Raw genomic sequence first — 19053 nt, 5'->3', positions numbered from 1 at the left:
ACCAGATCAACACCATTAAAGTATACCCTCTTGTTTCACTTTTTCATGTCTGCTGCTGCTTCTTCCATTTCTATACAAACAGGATTCAGCTTGCATCAACAAGGATTCAGACTAAATGGTTAATTCTGCTTAACACAAAATCTCATAGAAGAGCTTCCAACAAGAGCAGCATTTCTTGTTTGCAACTACAACTGGATTATTCTGTCACTCTGCACAGTTATATCCATGACAGCCTCTACATGGAGAGCACTATTCTCTGTTGCTGATAGAATAGCGCTGAGATTGAAAAGGTGAGGGGCGGACCCTGTTGTGAAGGCAATGTGACAGTGCTGGCTCACATTGTCAGTGGTGATGATAAGAGACGGGAGGTGAACAAAAAGCAGTGACAAGAAACATAGCTTGCGTGCATGTGTGAGAGAAAGTGAGAAAATGGGTCTGAAAATGGAGAGCAAGGGCCCTAAAGAGACAATAAAAGAACACTAGGATAGTGGAAAAGAAAAGAAAAGCAACAACATTTTAAAAAGCAGAGACCAAGAGGTGTGATACTGGACTGAGGTGTATAGAGCAGGAACAAACCTCCTAGGGAAGGAGAACTTGATTGCGTTAGGGACAAAGCCATAGCAACAAGGGCTGATGACAAAGGCGGCTCCTGCCTGGATGCAATGCTCCATCACCATGTCTGTTGCAACGCCACATGCATGGAGGGCAACCTGAAGCAAAACATGAGGAAACAAATACATAAAGAGTTACCTTCACACTTAAAATCTTTCTTGAAAACCTTTTTGGTCCAACAAGACCAAAAGCTACAAGCATGCACTCAATCCCATTGATTACTTCATAATGGCTGCTGCTAATAAATACATCTATGCTCTCAAAGATGCATGTCAGGGGAGTTAGAGCTCACAAAATGTATTAGTATTTTAGGTGCTTAGGCACGAATGCATCAGGATTCCTACGGAGTGGGTAAACAGTGTGTGGAGATGAACACCTAGCTGTGCATTAGTAATGGTGTGGTTATATATTGGATTACGGAGAGCAACTAAAGACCCAGTATTAAAGCTTGTCTGTATTCCAGCCAGCTCTTCTGCCCAGTCCATCTGCAAAAATACATTATGACTCCTGAAAGGCAAATGACAGTGGTAAAATAGATGATTTTCTCTCAAGTGTACATTAGCAAAATAGATTCCCTATTAATGGTCCAAATCAAACACATTATCAACTGTCTGATGTGACAGCAGGTACTCTGGCTCACTGAAATGTACCGCCTTCCGACATGAGTAGGCATCTCAAGCTTCTGTTCTTGTCTTCCAAGAAGTTGTCACTTGGCGTCATAGAGTCTATTACTGAACTGCATGTTGCCTTGACAGCAGTGCCACATAGCATGAGTTGAGATCCTGTCAGGACAGGGCTGAGCCAAGATTGGCTGCAGCTCCAAAGATCAGGAAAGATACAGACACTCTAAAAATGGCTAAACCCACTCATAAAGTCAGGTGTGTGTGAGTTTGTGTGTGTGCGTGTGTGTGTGTGTGCTGCACAGTAGGTAAATACTGAAAACCCTGCCATTTGAAAGTCTGTGCGTTGGAAAGAGGTTTTCTCATGAAGAGCTCCACATATAGCTATGAAGTGTTTGCTCTCTGAACGTTCATTAGCAAAGAATTATTTATTCCCCTTCAAATTGATGTGCATTCATTTAAACATCCAGTTATTGCAGAGGAGCTTGCACATGAAAAAACAACCAAAAGTGAAAATTGGGAAATGAGCATCAATCACCTGCATGACCTTGCATGTATTTGACACCTAATTGTTCCATCCTGCATTTATTCATGGCATGAGGAAAAGGTCTTATATTCTTTCAAGAGTATGCATCAGACTGTTGATAAGGAGCAGGGGTTGCTATCAAAGATTGGATGATGTCTCAGCCCCCACATCTAAAGCAAAGATAATTAACAGTTATACCATCAATCTTAGCCAGCTATTTAATGTTGTATATTAGCCATGCTGCAGTAAATACTGATTAAACCCCCCAATCATCCATTCAAGCCAAAGAAATGCACACAAATAAAATAAAACACATTCTGATATGTTTTGATAAATACTGTTCTGATTCTTGATTTAGAAAACCTCTTTGCTTTATCAATGGCTAAAAATATGAAGCAGTGTCCAAGTATCCCAGTTGTTCTTTGGGATATGAATTTAAAATGGATAATGGAAGGTGCAAATCTATGCAATACTGGTTTAAACCATTGTATAGAGGAACGTTATTTTATACATGCTCTCCTTAATATTACTATTGCAGAAACATTTTACTGGGAGCAGAGATTATTAATTACTAAGCAACAATAAAAGGACCAAAGGCCATTTATAGAAACTGTGTTCTTTATTGATCTGTCTTTCCGGGAGCGGAAAAACAGTTTGTATCCGTGTTTTTGAGAAAAAAGTAAATGAGGCTACATTATTCAGTCTTATTAAATCAATTAAACTCCTCTCCTGTCCTGTCATATCTGATAAAACTAACTAGTGCTAAACTTTATCACCATCACACCCTTTTGAGAGAAGGGTGTAATCCTACAACAATATGGATCCTACTTTTTTAAAAGCTGTACAGGGTTTGTTTTAGCTGTGCTGGGAGTTTTAAATGTTCAGTTTTGTTTGTTGCACAGATTTGATAATGATACGTTTACTAATAATATAATCTGACAATTCAAGGAAAGAAATCAGGTCCATCATCTGCAAGAATTTAATACCAGAAAAACTTTAACACTATTGTTAGAAATGAGTGTGCCTTATTTTGTGTTTATACAAATAATTTAAAAGTGTGTTTATTTGTGTGAACCAGACTAGCGTAAATGTGATTACATAGAATCAAAGAGTTGTTTTCCTCTCAAATGTAGATGCAATGCTGCATTTCACAAGAAATAAGTAGACTCAAAGTCTTAAAAAGAGAACCAAGAAGAAGAAAAACTGGAATCCTTAAATGACTTCAGCTTTGGCATTACACCTGATAAAGACTTATTGGAACTGATCAATAACCATTTTTACATAAGGGTTAAGGCAATAACACCAAGTCAATTTTTCTTCTCACAAACATAACAAAGTTAACTAAAAGAATAAATTGCAAACAATCAGACCCTCAAGCAAAACCAATAATGGACTTGGTTCCAATAAAATCTAAATCAACTTCAAACTTTTCCTGCCTCCAAGGTTTGTTGGCTTAATGTCATTTGACTGGAGAGAATAAAAAATAAATACACTGCCTGCAAAGGCCAGTTCTGAGTCTATCACCTGAGCCATGCCACTACAGACAGGAAGGGCAGACGCCGACTAAGAATATGGACACCTCAACTTAATTAGCCTGATTAAATTAACGTGACTAAAAATGGCACCATGTATTATACATAACGGGATTAAAGTTAGTGTAATGTGTGACTCATGCACGTAGAAATATCAGTGTCATGCAGGAAGGAGCTTAGCCAAAGCGACAACTGAAGTTGCATAAATGTTAAAAACCTCAAGCAATGCAGAACGAGACAAATCTAAGTGCCTGTTTTATAAATAAAACTTAACATTCAAGTATTGTGTAAAATTCAATAAAAATAAATAAAAAATATGCGCATAAACTTGCCAACTAGGCTAAAAAAACACACCCACATAATGTAGGGAAGAATAATCTGTGCTGTTTGTTTCTCTCAAAGTGGAGCGGGTCTCAGTGGGGTGACGATGTTGGAAGAATAGCTATTTCTAATTACAGCAGGTACATATATATTTCTATTATCCAGAGAGAGTTAAAGTACGACTACTAGATCAGCTGGCTTTTTTGAAACTGGGCTGTGACATACAACAGGAAGATGGATCTTTCCACCATGTCTGGGGTAAAACACTGACCTGAGACACATAAATAATGACAATGATCAAGAGTGATGACAATAAAGATGCTGTTGGAATACAAAATGTATTGGGAATTCAGTGATTCCACAGAAGGTAAAAAGACATTTTAAAAATGCCAAGGACCTGTTTTTGTGCAACACAGCCAGATTCAAACAGTCCATAAACAACCACAGTTAAGGACTTATTTAGTCTAAATTGATAGTAATTAGCGAGAAGTCAAGAGCTGTAGATGAAGGTGGGTGTTTTAAATACGACTGTCAAGGGTTTCAACTTGCTGTTGGAGAGTGCTACTCAATGCTGAATTTTAGTTTATATTAACCCCATTAAGTATGGTGTGAAAGCTAGTAAAATGTAGCAGGTAGCAGAATTAAACACATTTACTAAGCCAAATATTTAAGCTCAACAAACACAAAAAGGCAAAACTTCAGCCTTGGCAGAGATGTCAGTGTGAAGAATATGTGATGAATTAAGAAGTAAAAAGATGACATGGACAAGTCGCCAGCATAAAAAATGAAATGCCTGGCAACCATTTTACTTTTATTACAAACACTTTCCAAAGATCACACTCTCCAAAAAATAGTCCTAAACCTTTAAAAGAGCAAAAATCTTAAGATCTTGGCAGTATTTCTTTGAAAGCAAACCAGCAATATCTTTGGAAAGCAAATTTGTACAGTAAACAAGAACAAAGATGAGTGAGCCATTAATAGCCTATTTTTAATGGAGGAGATACTTTAACCCTGACATTACCTTTATCCTTCATTGTATATGTAAAACTACCTTTTAGCTGTCCAATAATCAGAAAGGGGACAGTGGCACACTCTAGCTGACTGAAGTGCAGGGCACTAAAAGGGGTTCTGATTAAATGCCCCACTCCAGGAAATGAAAGGCTATCTTAAGCTGCTCTGACAAAAATAATTGCACGTTGGCATTTTCACTTCGTAAAAAAAGATGAGGAAAATAATGTCTCTCCATGTGATATTGGAAACTGATTTTCTTAAATGTAAAAGTATTTTACAACCAAAAATACACTGCTCAGATAGCTTGCAGTAATGTTGTGAATGTGGGAGAGCAGGAAGTGACACATTGTTAATGCAGTGTTAATAAAAGGTGTTTAATTCTAGGTTTCAATTAATCAGAACGAGAAGCACCAAGTTATTGACTTAATTATTATTATTAGCATAATTGCTTCCAAACCAGAATGTCATGTGGGGTGTGAATGTCAAAAAGCATCATATGCATGTACAAACCCAAACTAAAAATACTTCCAAACTTTGGTAACTATATCCATCCATCCATCCATCCATCTTCTTTCCGCTTATCCGGGGTCGGGTCGCGGGGGCAGCAGCCTAAGCAGGGAAACCCAGACTTCCCTCTCCCCAGCCACTTCGTCCAGCTCTTCCCGGGGGATCCCGAGGCGTTCCCAGGCCAGCCGAGAGACATAGTCTCTCCAGCGTGTCCTGGGTCTTCCCCGGGGTCTCCTACCGGTGGGACGTGCCCTGAACACCTCACCCGGGAGGCGTCCGGGAGGCATCCTAACTAGATGCCCGAGCCACCTCATCTGGCTCTTCTCAACGCGGAGGAGCAGCGGGTCTACTCCGAGCTCCTCCCGGATGGCCGAGCTTCTCACCCTATCTCTAAGGGAGAGCCCAGCCACCCTACGGAGGAAGCTCATTTCGGCCGCTTGTACCCGCGATCTCGTTCTTTCGGTCACTACCCAAAGCTCATGACCATAGGTGAGGGTAGGAACGAAGATCGACTGGTAAATCGAGAGCTTCGCCTTTCGGCTCAGCTCTCTCTTCACCACGACGGATCTGTGCAGAGCCCGCATTACTGCAGACGCCGCACCGATCCGCCTGTCGATCTCCCGCTCCATCCTTCCCTCACTCGTGAACAAGATCCCGAGGTACTTGAACTCCTCCACTTGGGGCAGGATCTCATCCCCGACCCGAAGGGTGCACTCCACCCTTTTCCGGCTGAGGACCATGGACTCGGATTTGGAGGTGCTGATTCTCATCCCGGCCGCTTCACACTCGGCGGCGAACCGATCCAGTGAGAGTTGGAGGTCACGGTCTGATGAAGCCAACAGGACCACATCATCTGCAAAAAGCAGTGACCCAATCCTGAGGTCACCAAACCGGAACCCCTCAACGCCCTGGCTGTGCCTAGAAATCCTGTCCATAAAAATTATGAACAGGATCGGTGACAAAGGGCAGCCCTGGCGGAGTCCAACCCCCACCGGAAACGAGTCCGACTTACTACCAGCTATGCGGACCAAGCTCTGACACCGGTTGTACAGGGAACGGACGGCCTGTATCAGGGGGTCCGATACCCCGTACTCCCGGAGAACCCCCCACAGGACCCCCCGAGGGACACGGTCGAATGCCTTTTCCAAGTCCACAAAGCACATGTGGACTGGTTGGGCAAACTCCCATGCACCCTCAAGGATCCTGCAGAGGGTGTAGAGCTGGTCCACAGTTCCACGACCCGGACGAAAACCACATTGCTCCTCCTGAATCCGAGGTTCGACTATCCGACGGACCCTCCTCTCCAGTACCCCCGAATAGACCTTACCAGGGAGGCTGAGGAGTGTGATCCCCCTATAGTTGGAACACACCCTCCGGTCCCCCTTCTTAAAAAGAGGGACCACCACCCCAGTTTGCCAATCCAGAGGCACTGCCCCCGATGTCCACGCGATGTTGCAGAGTCGTGTCAACCATGACAGCCCCACAACATCCAGGGCCTTGAGGAACTCCGGGCGGATCTCATCCACCCCCGGGGCCTTGCCACCGAGGAGCTTCTTGACCACCTCGGCGACCTCAGCCCCAGAGATAGGAGAGCCCACACCCGGGTCCCCAGGCCCTGCTTCCTTACCGGAAGGCGTGTCGGTGGGATTGAGGAGGTCTTCGAAGTATTCCTTCCACCGATCCACGACGTCCCGAGTCGAGGTCAGCAGGGCACCGTCACCCCCATACACAGTATTGACGGTGCACTGCTTCCCCCTCCTGAGACGCCGGATGGTGGTCCAGAACCTCTTCGAAGCCGTCCGGAAGTCGTTCTCCATGGCCTCACCGAACTCCTCCCATGTCCGGGTTTTTGCCTCAGCGACCGCCGCAGCCGCCCCCCGCTTGGCCTGCCGGTACCTGCCTGCTGCCTCCGGAGTCCCACAGGCCAAAAAGGCCCTATAGGACTCCTTCTTCAGCGTGACGGCATCCCTCACCGCCGGTGTCCACCAGCGGGTTCGGGTATTGCCGCCACGACAGGCACCGACCACCTTGCGGCCACAAGACCGGTCGGCCGCCTTGACAATGGAGGCGCGGAACATGGCCCACTCGGACTCAATGTCCCTCGCCTCCCCCGGCACATGGTCAAAGTTCTCCCGGAGGTGGGAATTGAAGCTCTCTCTGACAGGAGACTCTGCCAGACGTTCCCAGCAGACCCTCACAATGCGTTTAGGTCTGCCAGGTCTGACCGGCATCCTCCCCCACCATCGGAGCCAACTCACCACCAGGTGGTGATCAGTTGACAGCTCCGCCCCTCTCTTTGCCCGAGTGTCCAAGACATGCGGCCGCAAGTCCGACGACACGACTACAAAGTCAATCATCGAACTGCGGCCTAGGGTGTCCTGGTGCCAAGTGCACATATGGACACCCTTATGCTTGAACATGGTGTTTGTTATGGACAATCTGTGACGAGCACAGAAGTCCAATAACAAAACACCGCTCGGGTTCAGATTGGGGGGGCCGTTCCTCCCAATCACACCCTTCCAGGTCTCACTGTCGCTGCCAACGTGAGCGTTGAAGTCCCCCAGCAGAATGATGGAATCCCCAGAGGGAGCACTTTCCAGCACCCCCTCCAAGGAGTCCAGAAAGGGTGGATACTCTGAACTGCTGTTTGGGCCATAGGCACAAACAACAGTCAGGATCCGTCCCCCCACCCGTAGGCGGAGGGAGGCTACCCTTTCATCCACTGGGGTAAACTCCAACATACAGGCGCCAAGCCGAGGGGCAATAAGTATTGCCACCCCTGCCCGGCGCCTTTCACCAATGGCAACTCCAGAGTGGACGAGAGTCCAACCCCTCTCGAGAAGACTGGTTCCAGAGCCCTTGCTATGCGTCGAGGTGAGGCCGACTATGTCTAGTTGGAACTTCTCAACCTCGCGCACCAGCTCAGGCTCCTTCCCCGCCAGAGAGGTGACATTCCACGTCCCTAGAGCTAGCTTCTGCAGCCGAGGATCGGACCGCCAAGGTCCCCGCCTTCGGCTGCTGCCCAGCTCACACTGCACCCGACCCCTTTGGCCCCTCCTACGGGTGGTGAGCCCACGGGAAGGGGGTCCCACGTTGCCTCTTCGGGCTGTGCCCGGCCGGGCCCCATGGGTGCAGGCCCGGCCACCAGGCGCTCGCCATCGAGCCCCCTCCCCAGGCCTGGCTCCAGGGGGGGGCCCCGGTGACCCGCGTCCGGGCAGGGGAAACGAGGTTCCATTTAAATTAATCATCATAAGGGGTGTTTGTGAGCTACGCTTTGTCTGGTCCCTCCCCCCGGACCTGTTTGCCTTGGGTGACCCTACCAGGGGCATAAAGCCCCCGACAACGGAGCTCCTGGGGTCATTGGGACACTCAAACCCCTCCACCACGATAAGGTAGTAGCTCAGGGAGCTACAGGGAGGGGACTATATCATATTATTTATAATGTAGAGATAATGTTGTAATTGATGGGTAAAATGGTTTTATTATTTTAAAAACTGGCTGTAGTTTAATTTTAGTGATTTTTGCACATATTGTAGGGATTTTTAAAATAGTTTTAAAGATTGGCATTTGACACAAAGATTTAAGTTTTTATTGTTCACAAATCATATTGTTTTTACTAGTTGCATCAAATAGATGGAATAGCTGCCATATCATTTGCATAATCTATGGATCATTAAACAGCAAATGGAGACAAAACTGGTGCAAAGTCACAGTGAATGCCAATTTCTTTTAAATGTATTATCATTATGATGTTTTTGTATAGTGTTGCTTGCTCTGCTCACCCCAATGTGAAACGGTCCAGTGAAATAGTCCAAATTGGCCTGAATGAAGCCAATGTTTTTCAGACCGAGCTCGGCACTGCGACTCTGGGCTCTGACCAAAGACTCTTCTTTGTTTTCTATGAGAATAACCTGAAAAGAAAAAGAAAACTACTACTACTTGCTACTTCTTCAGATGACCTAGAACAAGTAATTACAAACTTTATATGGAGCATCATGTGCATAAACAATTATTAATAGTATTAATTTGTTGTTATCAGCTAACATATTTATTATTTTATCAGATAAATCTTTCACTTATGTCTTAGAATGTAATATCTATATGTCACATATGTACAATTACACATGCATTACCTGACAATCTGGAAGAGTGTGAGCCAGAACGATCCCTACGTGGCCCTGAGAGACGGCACAAAGAAATAAAATGATAATTCACAACAGGAACACAGCACACAAGAAGGAGGGGGTCAATAGAGCTATGATTAGTGCTGCCCTTCCCAGCTGAGTATTGACCCTATGGCCATGCTGCGCTCCTGCTCTGAGCGAACATTTTCGTAAGTGTAATTACCAGTCTGTCCAAAAACAAAAGGCATTTAAAGAGAAATGAAAAATATTAAAGAGTACGAGAAGCAGTTCTTTTCAGCTGACTGCTAATGGAGCAGCAGTCTAATGTGGTCATGGTCAGGTGGAGTGATAAATATACATGCATAGCTGGATTGATGGATGAATACACTTACGCTTCCACTGCAGAAATCCACAACGGTGTATCCTGGCCTGGCTAGCTCTGTAACCATGGCAACCAAGTTATTCAGCTGTTGCCTTTTCCTGACTGCACGGATATTTGACATTTTCCCTGCAAAAGAGCACAGGTTCTCAATGCATCTGAGTAGAAAAGTGGAAAGCAAAAGGTTTTTAAAGGCAATTAACATGAAAAAGCAACATCTCTGCCAGAGAGGAAAGCTATTAAACAAAAATGGATTTTTTTTTAATGCTTATAAAAGCTTATTTTGTAGCTTGGTTGGTCTCAGTCAACATTAAGACACATTACAATAAACTAAACTTTTAACAACTAAAAGATGGTAGAATATCTCATAAAAAAAAATAAAAATCACACTACACATTTTTCATTACTCTAATGCCTTTCTTTCTACTGCTGACAGTGAGTAAACAGGCCCCCCCTCCTCAACTGCTCAAATTTTGATTTACAACCAGCCATTTCAGGTAATGGTTATAGCACACAGATGAAAAGGGCTCCACTCTCTCATCAGCATGTTTCCAGCCAATTGCCAACTAGGGAGCACAAACAATCTTTCAACATCATCAAAAGCAAGCCTCGGAGCCAAAATCGAGTGTCCTTCTTGTTTGCAGCAGAACTTTTCGGCTGCTGTGTGAGCAGTATGTACCCCATTAACTCAAAGCACATTTCAGCCCCCTGCATCTTCCTCTCCTGTGTTCTAGCACGCCACATCGTCAGTGAGCCGTTGACGCGCTGTGCCGGTGCCATCTCTGGTCCATAAACCTAGAGTGATGTGTGTTTCATTTACCCGAGTCACACCCTCATATCCACACAACGGGAATATCATAAAAATATTATTCCTGCACTTTTCTGCTCATGCTGCTTTGTGTATGATGACATGGGAGGAGAGATGGTAAAGGAGACCTTTCATTCCAGCGACACAAATGGGAAATTTCACAGTGACATTATTCAGCCTCTCATACTGGCTGCTATTAAGCTAACCCCAGTTGTAGGGAAAGCACAATAACGAAAAGTGAGGGATGAATTTAAATACAGAAAAACAGTGGGAGGGAACTGAGAATGAGTAATTCACACGGGTGCAGGCACTTCTATGCATCCACAGCTCTACAGAGGTCTGGCTATAGAGGTCTTTTGATCTATCTCTAACACATTTAGAATTTAATTGCAAAATTTGATTGTAGAGTGAGAAAAATATATCAAGCACACAGACATAGAAAGGGTGGACTAAGATGTGGCCAAGTGTGGATACAATTAATGAGCTCGCAAAGTAACCATGTAGAATATCCATGTAATATTTAAACTTTTGATGTGCAAGATACAAAAAAACTTTAAGAAAATAATGTTTTGTCCTAAAACAGAATCTAGGAAAAACCCTGAATCTTAGGATATTCTGCTAAATATCCTGATTCCCCAACCACCACTGCAAGCTTTCATTAGTTGTGAGTGTGCTGGTGAAAATCCCCTTTCATGCATCATAGGCAAGCATGCATGAGCGGTCACACAGAAGTGCACATATCTCTCTTGCACGTCCTTAACGTACAACATAATACCATATAACACTGTAACATAATACTGTACGTGCGAAAAGGGACTGAGGTCAATTACAAAACGTATAACAAGACTAAAACAAAAGGTGTATATTCCTTAAATTAAAAAAGTCTATAAATTTGATTTCACAGTATGTGTGTGCAATTGACTTTCAGCACTTCTACTCAAAGAAGACTTTGTTTGATGAACGGTCAAAACACAGGTTAAGCTCAAACCCAGAAGCTACGTGGGACTGAGTGGGTGGCAGCAGAAGAGCTAACTACATGCCAGCTGACAGCTCCCTTTGTTTTCAAATTAAATGTTTTAATACGGTGCTAGGGAAAAGAGTAAGACTGAAAGAGGTCATACCATGAGTTGGTGTAACTGCGTCAGATACACTCACATGAACATCAAAAAGTGTGCGTCAAAATGTGAACATGTTCCTACAGCTGTAATACAAATAACGGACAGTTTTATAATTATTTTGATTCTTTCTTTAATTTTGAATGGTTACCCTACAAGACAAAGTCATTGTAGTCATTAAGGTAGTAATGAAGCAAGTGCATCTTCCTAGCACATAATTAAGCTTCTTATAGAAGAAAGAGAGAAAAATAAATGATTTAACTTTTTTTTTTTTTAAAGAAACAAGAAAATGTATCAGTGTAGCTGGCAAAAGGAGGGAAAAAATCAATATTTCAATTAAATATATACAAATGGTGATAACTTTTACAACTTTTCTGCAACTGCAATCATTATTACAACAACTGGCAACATAAATCCACACAGAGAATTTCTCTTTCAACCTGCAACCTCACATCAGGTATAATATAGTCTTCTCTTCCTGTCATAACACAGCTAAAAAATGTGGGCAGCTGGAGTGGCTGTTGTATATTTAACACTTTATTAACATGCTGATTTTTACTGGCTTATTGTTGAAATTAATGTTCAGTATGAGTATAGTACCAGCAGATGGTATTAGTATTTTCTTGAATAACATACTAAATTGAAAACAAGTATTGACTTCTTAGAAAATTCTTGGGTATGTCATACTTTTTTAATCACTTAAAGATAGGTTCTATTGATTCTGGCAACCAAATTGTGATATGTCTGTATGAGATGTATTTATTGCCAGACTACTGTGATTAAAAAAAAATAAAAAATAAAAAAAAAAAGTATTTCTTTATTTGCAATCCCACCTGACCTTTTCCTAATGAGCAATGCACTCATTTACCGAGCCAGTCACCCAGATCTGACAAGCAGGAGAGAATCTCTCCTCAGGAAGACATAGTTTGTCTTTCAGGAGGATCTCAGTATTGAGCCACCCGGGTTTAACTGCAACCCCCTCACCAGACAGTGTTGATATTGGATGATTCTGTGAAAACATGGATTATGTCCTATAATGAGATTTTTGTATTTTCAATGTCAACATTTATTAGAAATTCACAGTTATTCCCCCTTTTAGCAGCACAGCTACTCTATTGCCACCATAACCCTGACCGCTACAGACGACTGACACAATACTGAAACAAACCAATCAACAGACCTGGTGCACAGTCTGTCTGTGACCCTCTGCAGGTAACCCTGTCACCGCTGTTAAAGTATGAAATAAATTGAATGCAGCTTTAATTTCTCTCTGTCACAGTCCCTGAATTATACAGCGGTAAGGATATTTATTAGTAAAGGGCTTCAGTTTAGCCTTTTTTGATTGAAGGATGGTCACCCGATTTAACAAACTAAGTCATTACATGACAACATGAAACCAGTATAAGAAAAATATGTGATGTGACACCTACTATTAACCTAAATGACAGTGAATACAATCAGGGGATCTGGATGACGCTTAGTGACTAAAATATAGCAGAATGGTTTTGACATGGTAACCAGAGACAAGAGACAAAAACAATCACAGACCCTGTAATTCACAGAGAGCTCAAAAGGAGTGAGATCACTCTGCATACTGATTCCCCCCCCACTTTTTCTTGACCTGCATCCCGGCATCTATTGTATTTCAGCCACTTTATAAACAGACGCAGTAGTCACAAGTATGACAGAAACTGCCTGCAACTGTCATCCAACCAGGCTCAAATGATCCCTTACCACGAAGAGTTGCTGACAGGTGGACATTAGTCAATCCTTTCCTCTGTCATTATTCACATCATACTGCATGGACAAGAATGTGGAGAAGCTCCAATGTTTTAGCAATTAAAGTATATGAGGCATTGTCTGTCATCAAGAATTATACCAAGTATGTATGAAAATGCAAATAAACATGCATAAATGTTCATGAAAGGAGTGAAAATTCACCTAAGTCAAGCTTTAGGTGTGAGGCCATGTTACAAAATTAAGGAATATAAAAAGTAATAATTCAAAGTTTCCAACCTGCGACTTGACATCATGGAATATAATCCTTTGTTTTAATTGGACAAATAATTAGAACACTTGCAGAGAAAAAAAAAAATCAGCCTACCCTTATTGAATCACAAAGCAAAAAAAAAGGATCTTATTTCCAATCCAAACTACAATGAAAATTTCAACAATTTTCAAGACTGATCATTTTCTTAATACTTGTGTTAAGAGTACTTATGTTTTTGCTTGAAGATACTAGCACTCATTTCTGAGTACTGGAAATCAGGAAACAACACTGAGAACAAGTGGCATTATCTCATCAGACAGATGAGGCTTTGTTTTAAAAGGAGGCGAATGTGTCATACTTTTTGCAGTGTGGTGTGCATAAAGACAACCATTCAAGCACATATTTTTGTTTGTATGTCAATTTACTGTGGATTCTGTAGATATTTAGATTTGACTGCAATGGACAGACATTTATTTCTATACTGGCCTGCCTGTTCAGTTGAAAATGTAATTACTTCCTTGTCCAAGCTTATATATTTTTTGACCTCAAAGTATATTCTTCTGACATATTCCTTTGATTGATATCTGATGGGTGCGCAGGTGTGTTCTTCTGAAATGCTTTTTTTCAGATTAACCTCCTTCCACAGTCTGATGTGAGCCAGAATACAGAATACAATAATGTTTGCTGTGTTTATGAAGAGGTATAGGGACAACAATCCACCTGAATAACTACTGACAAAAAGAGAAATGACAGAGCCACATTTTTTTGGTATCAGAGAAACGAGTTTTCTGCTTTTCTAGCAGATTGACTCTGCCTTGACATATTTCCATGCTCAGTGAGGAGAAAACATGTGACTGCGTAATCGAGGGAGACTGAGGATCCATTAGCCAGTGTGTCCTCTACTGCAAAAAGGTGGCTACCACTGCTGCTGCTGGCAGTGAGCCCTGATCTCCTCCTTTTTCTCCTGATGCTGCAGAACTGCCCAGGGACTTATCAAGCAGGTCCATCACACAGATTAGAATGTAAACACACCGCTGAGGCACAGGGGGCCTCTGTTTGGGCTCTGCAGGATCCGACAGCTACCATCTCTCTGCGGACATGCTGGTTTAAAGAGCAAACATAAGAAAGGCTGGTTGAAGATTCCAGTTTAGATTATGTTATTTTTAAATTATGACTTAAATCTTTTGATTTGAATCAGTGTGATTTTATGTTTATTTAGAAAAATGATTGCTAGTTATTGATATATTAGCTATATATACCTGCATAGGAAAATTTTATTTTGTGGAAATTATATTAGGGTTTGTATTATGCATTTCCTATACATGTTGTCGTAAAACAGAGCAAGTACCAGCTTTGTGTTATAGACTGAGCCTGTTAATTTAAGAGAGCGTTGCACTACATATTATTTGTTTGTTACTCAGCCCCAAAAGTATACAGTAAGCCCAGTACAACCTATAGGAGCTGCTGGCTCATGTTACGTGTTTTGCTGCCACTGAGGAAATATATTCCTTACGGGTGGAATGTGTCTCCAGACATCTTTACCACAGAAATGACCCAGACAGTGTCGTCTGTCAACAACCAAGAAAACGATGTCACACGATGTCATGTTAGAAGATGGCGAGACTGAGAAGTCAGTCTTAAAAATGCTAATGTTACCAGTCAGAGAAATTCTTTAGTGTCCGACTGCTTCTAGGAACTCATGAGCATGTGACTGAAAAGAAATATTTTACAGTACGTAACTCATATTATTGGGTAATTTGCTTTTATTAATGTATTAATTTATGCTCTTTCATTTCAAAATCCCCTCCAGACATGTAAAAAAATACTCTGTATGGAACAATAATGTGTATCTGATATATTTTTATTCCACAAAAAGGATAATAACTGTTAAAATCCTTAAAATGGCATCTACTCCTTCTGCCTCATTAAAAATTTTAGCAACCATTAATATGCAGATATATTTCATTTCATAAGTTTAACTGCTGGACATAAGAGGTCTCCTTTCTTCAAATCATTCGGCACAGTGAAGCTCAAACATTCAATTGTAGGAACAAAATGAAAAACACATTTTTGAGTGGAGGGGATCCTGAAATGTTGTGGGAAACAGTGATCAACATTTTTCTTCATTTTCTGACATTTCATGGACCAAACAACTCAATCGATTAATCAGGAAAACAATCAACATATTAATCACTCACACAACACAACAATCACACAAAACAATTGTTAGTTGTAGCCTTAAGAACAGGTGTTGCAAACTGGGGAGTCATTTTGTGATCATCATTAACTGGATTTTGGTTTAATATTGTTATACTGCTTAAAGTATACCAATAGAAAATTGTTTTGGACAGCTGCTCTTTAAATATTACAATAATAAATAATTGTAACACTCCATAGCTAAGACAAGTCATTTATTAGACAATAAACAGTCAATAAAAGACACTGGTTTATGCTTTCAAGTGGAGATGTTTAAACTTTTTAAAAGGAGGAGGACAGCTTTAATGATTTTTTTATAAGCTCATTTTTTTCAAACCTCACAGGCAATTTAATAAAAAAAAAAAAACTGGCAAAAGTGCAGGTCAATAAATCAAGAACAAACTCTGGAAAGAGTCACTGGTGGGAACAGAGACTTGCAAATTGCCATGGAAGAGAGCGAGATTGAGTAGCTCTTCATAGAACAAACCTTTGCATTCTGTTTCATACCTATAAGTGTACATGTTAGTATAAACGCAATGATGCAGCATGTGCGCATGTTGGGTCATGCAAGCACTCTAGATATGTCTGTCCATATAAGTAGTGTAGTTAAGTGAAATAGACACAGGAAGGTGAGGTGGAACATTATCTTCTCAGCCTGAATTTTGCAGCTTCTATGATCATATCATGTTGTTAATGAGTGAATGCCTATGTAAGTCCTGCTCAAGCAGACATGAATGTACCAGTGCCTCAGGTTTGCTGTCTTGGTTCTTCTGAGGAGCAATATTGATGTCTTGTCTTGGCAGCTGCTCAGAAAGAAGGGTGGTGTTGGAAGCACACTTACTTTAAAACTTGACCCGTTCACACTTAAATGCAACAGCAGCACAGTGTTGTTGTTGCTGAATAAAATAATTAATAGAATGTGGCCAGGTATGTGAATGTGTTAAACTACCTGGGGAAAGGGACTTTGCTATTATATTAATTTCCCTTATGTGACAGGAAGAGTGCAAACTGTTGGTCCCTTAAGTGCTGTGAATTGTACAAAAAGGTTCTGCAGGAGCAAACTGACCAACCAAAATAAACAGCGCCGCTCTTATAGAGGTGCTCCTGAGCAGCCAATAAACAAAATGCCTAGAGCTCAATAACAAAGGTAAAATGGATTACTGAGATTTTGACAAATGCGTACGAAAGGAAAGCTGCAGGCTAAACACCATGGCACATATCACAGCACTGGCTTAGAAAAGGGGGAAATGGCCTCTTAAAATCCAGATTTCTCCCTTAAATAATCCCCTTGATAGTCTTTACATTTGGAATAAATGATCACATTATCACAAATACATCACATATCCACTTTTTCAAAAACTTAATTAAAGCTTTACAATGTACATGTAGCTTTACAAGTTATTAAAATCTGCAAAGTCTTTAAACCCAAGAGGTTATTATATGGCTGCACTTTTACATCAAATTGAAAGGTTTTGTGCTTGGGAAACATTTTACAAAAAACTCTGATTAAACACTTTCTATATCCAGCCAGTACACATTCAAGACAGTCTTTTTTAATTTCAACAGTTTCTCAACATTGTCTTTTAATATCTTTAAAACAACACAGAATGAGCCAAGCAGACTTCTTTCACAACACAAACTGAATCTTTGGGAAAGGTTTCTGTTATTGCAGCGTAGTTTATTGACATGTGCAAAAGGAACTGCTGCTCATGGAGATGTGAAAAGTATCAACAGAGGGAAATTGGAAGAGAATGCAAACTAGGAGCCATTACTTGAAATATAAGCCAACAAATTAAAATCTGTTCTAAATCAGTGCTGGATTTGCTTTGCATGACATTATTTTCTGTAGAAGGACCTAAAATGATTTATCACAGTTCCACATAGAGTTAAAGGCACCTCCAATATTTTTTCTTTTTTATCTGACAAGGTTTTGGCAGTAACCTATGTTTTCATGAAAGGACAACATTTCTAAACTGGCTCACTTACTTTTACTTTGGCAAAGACAACTGCAGACAACTTGTAATGTCTTCCCCATTATTTGAAATTTGAAATGCCTTGTTGGCACTTTCAAAAATATGCATTGCAACAGCTTGCATTTGACTATGTTCTTCATTACAGAAATCTATGGACCAAAAAGAGAGGAAATAAACTTTAGCACATCTTTGCAGATATGATGGTAATAGCTAACAGGAAAGCATTCCACAATACTTTTCTGGCAGTGTAAATATTCTGGGAAACAATCCTGAAAGTTGAAACAACACACATCATTATTGCAATTGTGCTGTGACGTTTTTAAAAAGGTTTGAGGCAATGTAGCCACTGAGCAGTAACTAAATATAATCTTGTCGAGTCGGCTTGAAGCCGAAAAAAAAATTCACAATACTGAAAGCTTCAAATGTTGACAAGATGTCAGCAAAAAATAAAAGTGTGCTTTCACAGCAGCCGCCACTGACATTTTTCAATGTATTTGCGTAAGACTGTGATGACAAGAAAAATGAAAGGTAATGAAGACAAACAGAGGAGGAAAAAACTTCTCACTGCACATCCTTCAACAGCTTTGGAATGTCTGTCAAAACATGACCAGACGTAGCTGTAGGGAAGAGGTCTGCATAATTATGGGACTCCCATGGTCGCTCGTACAGGTCACAGCACATACTGAATTTTTCTGCACTGTTTGGTTCAAAATGGACATACTACCAAACTGAGACATCAGTTTTCAGTTCATCATAGAAGTGTTTGAAAATTCCACATATTTGATGGTCAACACTTCTCAAACTCTATATTTTCTTCTTTTTCGTGTCAGTTTAATCCATTTGGGTTTTTTTGGCTGTCAATCAAAAGATTGTATTTATGTTTCATAATCATTAGTTTCACACCTTAATGCTAACAAACCTAAGCAAACACTTTATTTTCCAAATCCCACTGTCTCCTGTTATTTCCTAATAAGGACCTGATATATAACTCCTAATATTCCTGGAATGAACCATGTAATTTGGTATTGAGTACAGGATTTCAATTAATACACACTCCATTTAGATGTAAGCTGAAGAGCATAGCAGGTCAACTGAAAAAGTAAAAATGTGAAAATGGTCTAAAAGCATACAACAGTACTTCTACTGAAAACTGTTTCCAATAATAAAATGATAATTAATTCATATTTACCAACGTTTAAATGGAGCATTTCAGACAATTCTTCTAGAAATTAACAACTGCTTATGAATTTAAGACTAAAGTCTCAACTTTTCATACTTTCTCTATAGTACAAAATTACAGTATGTATTATTATGTATTATGAATCTTCCCAGGGAATAA

The 19053-nt window shown here is 41.0% G+C and overlaps 2 protein-coding genes across 2 annotated transcripts in view; both read right to left on the bottom strand.

Annotated features, from left to right (window-relative positions):
* The window catches only part of ndufb6 (NADH:ubiquinone oxidoreductase subunit B), a 334342-nt gene that overhangs the window by 51456 nt on the left and 263833 nt on the right, over positions 1-19053 (bottom strand). The window lies entirely within an intron of this gene.
* gstcd (glutathione S-transferase, C-terminal domain containing) overlaps positions 1-19053 on the bottom strand; it is a 49254-nt gene that overhangs the window by 10155 nt on the left and 20046 nt on the right. Inside the window, exons 6-9 of the mRNA XM_062431462.1 lie at positions 9646-9761; positions 9263-9307; positions 8912-9040; positions 577-710 (exon numbers count right to left, since the gene is read on the bottom strand). Coding sequence (XP_062287446.1) covers positions 577-710; positions 8912-9040; positions 9263-9307; positions 9646-9761 — 424 coding nt within the window. The remainder of the gene's footprint in view (positions 1-576; positions 711-8911; positions 9041-9262; positions 9308-9645; positions 9762-19053) is intronic.

This window comes from Scomber scombrus, chromosome 2 (genome assembly GCF_963691925.1).
Source record: "Scomber scombrus chromosome 2, fScoSco1.1, whole genome shotgun sequence".
NCBI lineage: Eukaryota > Metazoa > Chordata > Actinopteri > Scombriformes > Scombridae > Scomber > Scomber scombrus.
The sequence above is the reverse complement of the archived record's forward strand: the minus strand, read 5'-3'. Positions and strand labels throughout refer to the sequence as shown.